This window comes from Humulus lupulus, chromosome 7 (assembly GCF_963169125.1).
Source record: "Humulus lupulus chromosome 7, drHumLupu1.1, whole genome shotgun sequence".
In the NCBI taxonomy this organism is placed as follows: Eukaryota; Viridiplantae; Streptophyta; class Magnoliopsida; order Rosales; family Cannabaceae; genus Humulus; species Humulus lupulus.
In genome coordinates this window covers 188247360-188252707 of record NC_084799.1, presented here as the reverse complement: position 1 = coordinate 188252707, position 5348 = coordinate 188247360, and the positions used below count along the sequence as shown (strand labels likewise).

The 5348-nt window shown below is 32.8% G+C and overlaps 1 protein-coding gene across 3 annotated transcripts; it reads left to right on the top strand.

Moving 5' to 3' along the window:
• Positions 1-356: 356 nt before the first annotated feature.
• On the top strand, positions 357-4734 carry LOC133788944 (beta carbonic anhydrase 5, chloroplastic). 3 transcript variants are annotated; one of them, XM_062226618.1, is made up of 10 exons: positions 357-491; positions 1137-1204; positions 1769-1846; positions 1926-2087; positions 2177-2225; positions 2367-2480; positions 2604-2657; positions 2959-3041; positions 3154-3259; positions 4294-4734. In XM_062226618.1, coding segments are annotated over exons 3-10 (774 nt in total). In that variant the 5' UTR covers positions 357-491; positions 1137-1204; positions 1769-1844; the 3' UTR covers positions 4498-4734. The 3 variants fall into 3 exon arrangements, with proteins under 3 accessions (XP_062082602.1, XP_062082601.1, XP_062082603.1); XM_062226619.1 differs by lacking the exon at positions 357-491 and adding an exon at positions 996-1051; XM_062226617.1 differs by lacking the exons at positions 357-491; positions 1769-1846 and adding an exon at positions 611-1051.
• Positions 4735-5348: the final 614 nt, after the last annotated feature.

The following is a 5348-nucleotide window of genomic DNA, read 5'->3' as shown; positions in this document are numbered from 1 at the left end:
AGTAAACCCCAACTATATTGAAGTTGGTGCCATAAATATGTAATTATTTAGTATGATGGTATATTTTGATTTTTTCTCTAATTAAATCATAACAGTGTCGAGACGGGATTCAAATAGTATGTTTTATATGGATACATAAAAGAAAAATACACGCATAACAAACTCATTAAATTTTGTTTTTGACACCTTAAATTATTCTAAATTTAAAAAAAAAACACAAGAAGTATACTGATGATGATGCCTTGAAAAGAATTGGAGACTACATCAGAATTTTAATAAAAATAAATATATTTCATTAACATTTATTTAGGTGGACGGTATTCCTTGCCTATTTTCCATTGCTTTTCATTTGCGGATATGCTATATATTTTTTTATTTCAGGGAAACGGATATGCTGCTGTTGCTGGGGATACAAGGGGGTAAAAAAGAAAAAAGAAGAGCCTTTCTTACGCGTCAACTCGCGGTGATTCGGTAGTTCACCACCTTCAAAGGTAGCTTGAATAAAATTCACCTAATTAATTCAGGTCAAAAATTTAGATCAAGTAAAACATAATCCACAATTCTTTTTGACTGCATTTTTTTTCCTTAAATATTTATTTTTTATTGGTTGGATTGTGACATTTTGAGAGAAATCGAGAGAGAAAACTGGCGTTAAAGCAAGAACAATTACATGTGTGAGCGAGAGAGTGGAAAGTTCGAGAAGAAGTAGGGCCTTTCAACTTCAAATCTCAATCTTGGATGAGCTGGGCATCGATCTAACTTGACCCTTTGCAAAAATTAATAATAATAATAACTATTATTATTAGTTTAATTTTAACTGACATAGTTTTCTCCGTCTTTCTTGGAGAGAAAAAGATCGCCAAATGCTTATCGATCAAATCACCCTACATTTCCACTTTTGCGCACCCTATGTTTGTTCCAAGAACCCCACTTTTTTCATCTCTCAAAATACCCACCTCTTTTTTCCTCTTCAATGGCGTTTCTTTCTCCTATCTCACTCTCCCATGACCCACCCACCTTCATTGCTCCTCGAACCATCGACCCAACCCAAGTGAGGATGCTTCCTCTTCTTCTGCTTTTTTTTATCTTTTCTTACCTTTTGTTTCTGTTTGTTTACATGTCTTTTCTTGGTGTAGATCTTTGGTTCTAAGCTGAAATCTGGGGAAATTGAGCATACCCAGTTGAGATTAACGGCTACTTCCAGGTGGGTTGCTAAAAGATTTTTAATTTTTCTGTGTTTTTCACATATTCTGATATGTGTTGCTTTGATATTCTTTGCAAGTTAAATAAACGTGTTTTATAATGCTTGAAGCCAGAGAATTTAATTTGAATGTGGAATGTTATCATGTGAGGACTTTTGCAATATGATTTTTAAGAGGCATTTTTATTTCCACCAGAAAAGCATAGTTATCAACTTTTACTCTGCGCAATCGTTTCTGCTGTACAAATATGAAATAATATATATGTATGTAGATATATTTTTGCCTAATTTCACTTTCTGAGATTATAATCCTGGCAACTTTTCATGTTTTCAATTCTGCTACTTTATCTAACTTCTAATGGCACAGTAACTTTCTACTTTCTTTCTATACGTGAATAACTATTATTTAGTCTGAGCAGTTAGTTGTTCACGGTGGTGCTGCAGATGCTGCTGCTGCTGCAAATTTATGGGTTACCCTTTTTATTAGTGAGATTAACTTGATGATTTCCCTGGGCCGTTGGTTTGTGTGGAAAGCTTCTGAATTATGTTGTTTGATGGTTTGTACAGAAATGTTTTGCAATATAGGATTGTGAGGGCGTGCAATCCTTGGATTGACCTCGAGAGATAAGAATGTTTTCTTTTGATGTAAATAACCTGTAATCAATCTGTGAAACTCTACTTTTAAGATTTATTTGTTAAGTTGTATTTGGTTTATAATTTGCAGGACTACTCCACGTTTAACAATGAATGCTTCAAGGGAACCTCCGGGGTTGACTCAAGAACACAGAAACAACAAACTGGAGACAGTAGTGGAAACCGAATGTGGATCTGATTTATTTGAAAATTTAAAACGTCGTTTTTTAAGTTTTAAGAAACACAAATACATGTAAGTAGGATAGGATCTTTAAGAATGTTTTTTTTTTACCTGAAGGAAATCACTTCCGTTGTCTAACTTTCCGTTAATTGTTTCAATAGGGAAAACTTAGAACACTACGAGCAGCTTGCAAAGAATCAAGAGCCAAAGGTTGTGATTAATTTGATTGATTTCCTAAAAGCCTACACTATCATTATATTATTGCATTGTTCATTAGGCATATGTTTTGATGATTCTTTCTGCCTTAGTATTGAAAATAGTAACATTATTTACTGATGATTTGTTGAACAGTTCATGGTGATTGCTTGTGCTGACTCCAGGGTTTGCCCCTCTGCAATACTGGGATTCCAACCAGGAGAATCATTTACAATTCGCAATATTGCAAATCTGGTGCCCCCCTTTGAGGTATGGAACGCATTTCGTGGATTTGTGTGTGGTTCAGATCTAATTGCTTATTCCTACCTATCTTTGTCTTTTCCATTGTGTTTTTTCTCCTCATTTTGTTTTCTGTTTTCAATTTTTTTGTAGAAGGGACCATCAGAAACAAATGCTGCATTAGAGTTTTCCGTGAATACTCTAAAAGTAAGGTTTTATTTACTTATTTATTGAAATGATGTCACAGTAGTATTATTTTTTTGACTTGTGTTCCTAAAGCTATTGATTGTACACATCTAGTTACCAATCCATAGTGATGCAGGAAGTGTAATCTGATCAGAGCTGTTTTGTATATATGTCCTCTTTCCGTAGCTTCTATCTTAGGGTACTACTTTCACAATTGCATTGGTGATGTCTAGAAAATCAAAAGAGGAAAAAAAAACACGAATCATAAAATATGTTTCTTTCTTTCTTTTTGGGCTAAAGTAAAATATTATTTCTTTTGTAGGTTGAAAACATTCTAGTTATTGGCCACAGCTGCTGCGGTGGCATCCGTGCTCTTATGGGCATGGAAGGTGAAGGGGATTCAAGGTATAATTTTTTTTCATTTTCTATTTTCATGTTGTTGCTTGTGATTAATTTTGTCTGATATGTGGAAAACTAATTACGTCTGTATATCTGATTCTTTTGAACTCTTTATCAGTAACTTCATTCATAACTGGGTTATTCATGGAAAGAACGCAAAACTGAAAACAAAGGCTGCTGTCTCAAATCTGAACTTTGACCAGCAGTGCAAACACTGTGAGAAGGTAAGCTATGTTTTACCTGGTGACTATATCTGTTTTGAGGATTTTTAAGCTTATAGAATAGTTCTGTAATTGTAACTTGAACTTTTCAGATTGAACTGTCTCTTGAAAGTAACATAATTCACTTTCTAAAGTAGAATTTGTCATTTCTATTTGGCTTTATTATTTAAAGACAACGTTTAAAGCCACACATCTAATAGATTTTTTTTTTTATTAATTCCATGTAGGATTTTGTAATAAATTAGTTTAATCCTTTCCTCACCTCATCTATCTAGTTTGACAAATGTTTCAGGTATTAATCTTTATAGTTAAGGATTACAGTAGCTACTTTATTTACTTAAAAGGGTCAATTACTATGTATTGGTTGGAGCCCATATTTTTTGCTCATTAACATCAATGTCTCTTTAGTAGAATAGACAAAAGTAGTTCTGTTCCACCAATCACACCGTTCTATGTATTGTTCCTGATAAATTTTCTGTTCAATCTGTTTGTTTTGTTTTTCATTTTCTTCTGTATTATTATTTTTTTCTCTTATTCCATCTGTCATGGGATTTACTTGGCAGTTTGAACACGACCTTTCTTTACTATCTTCTAGAGTTCGGTCCATTGATTAAGTACTTCCATTAGTTAAGTTAGATATATGGGTGGCAGTTCCCCATTTAATGCAGATAGGTGGTCATAATATGATAAACTATTTTGAAGGGTAAACTGCTTTCAAGGATAGGTAACTTCAAAGTAGGAACCTGTTGAGGAAATAAGTTCTCTTTCTCTCTCTCATCTCTTGTTTTTCTACTTTTTCTTACATCATTGGTGTTTTTGATATCTTTTGACTACTTTGCTGTTTACTTTCATCTTTGCTCAAATAGGCTGGTCATTATTTTTTTAAGGTTACCCTTACACTGATCACTATAAGAAAAATGTTTATTGAGGACAATTTAAGTTATATCTAAATGGTGACAAAATTGTATTCCTTTTCTGTTTTAGTTTCGAACATTGTCATGTTAAAGAATGCTGATGTTGTAACTATGTTATTGCAGGAATCAATTAATCGATCTTTGCTGAACTTGCTGACATACCCTTGGATAGAGGAGAAAGTCAGGGAAGGAGTTCTGTCGATTCATGGCGGTTACTATGACTTTGTTGATTGTACTTTCGAGAAATGGACAATGGATTACAAGGAAACAAGCTTAAATGAAGAAGATGGAAAAATTTCAGTCAAAGACAGATTGTTTTGGTGCTGATTTTTCTTTTTTATTTTTATTTTTATTTTTGTGTGCAACTTTTTAAGGTTTTTGAAAGTTATTTGTAGCAAAAGGAGTAGGGTTGTGCATGTGAAATAAGCCTTGAATCTGGAAAGTATGCTGTGAATTTGAATTTGGTTTGAATGTTGGGATATTTACTCTGTTGTAAGATAGGTTACTTTATCTGAACCTTTTGTGTGATATTTTATGTATTTTAATAAATCTTCATTTATGTAATTGTGAGATTTCATGGTATTTTGCCGCAGTTTTTTAAGTGCCAAATAAATCGTTTATATTAGACCATCTCATGCAAATATTGTTTACATCACTAATTTGGCACTCCATTGGAGATACAACTGCTCCATTGGAGATACAACTGATGTTATAGTATGAGCTGCTTTGTTTCCATTGTGATAGACATGGTTAATCCTACCTATGTAAAATATCATCAAAGGAATTTATGAAAGAGTGAACATGCTGCTATAACAACTTTTAAACAACGAACACTATGTTCTATTGTGAAAACATATTGTGTGATTTCACTTTTAAAAAAATATAAATAGTTGAAAAGTATGACATTATTAATATTAGAGAAATTACTTTGTCTAATTTCAAGTTCAAGTTTGAATTTTGTGTCATCATTATTTTATAAAAATTATCCATAACACTGAAAGAAAAACAAATTTTGAATTTGTATATCTGCTATACATAGAACTATGCTTTCAATATTCCCTATCTTCATTCTTTCATTTGTTTAGAGGCTACATTTCTTGAGTAGTTTTGCATTAAAACCGCTTTCCAAGACCATATTTTTGACGCGCGATTTTCGAGGTGACAGTACTTCTCGAGAT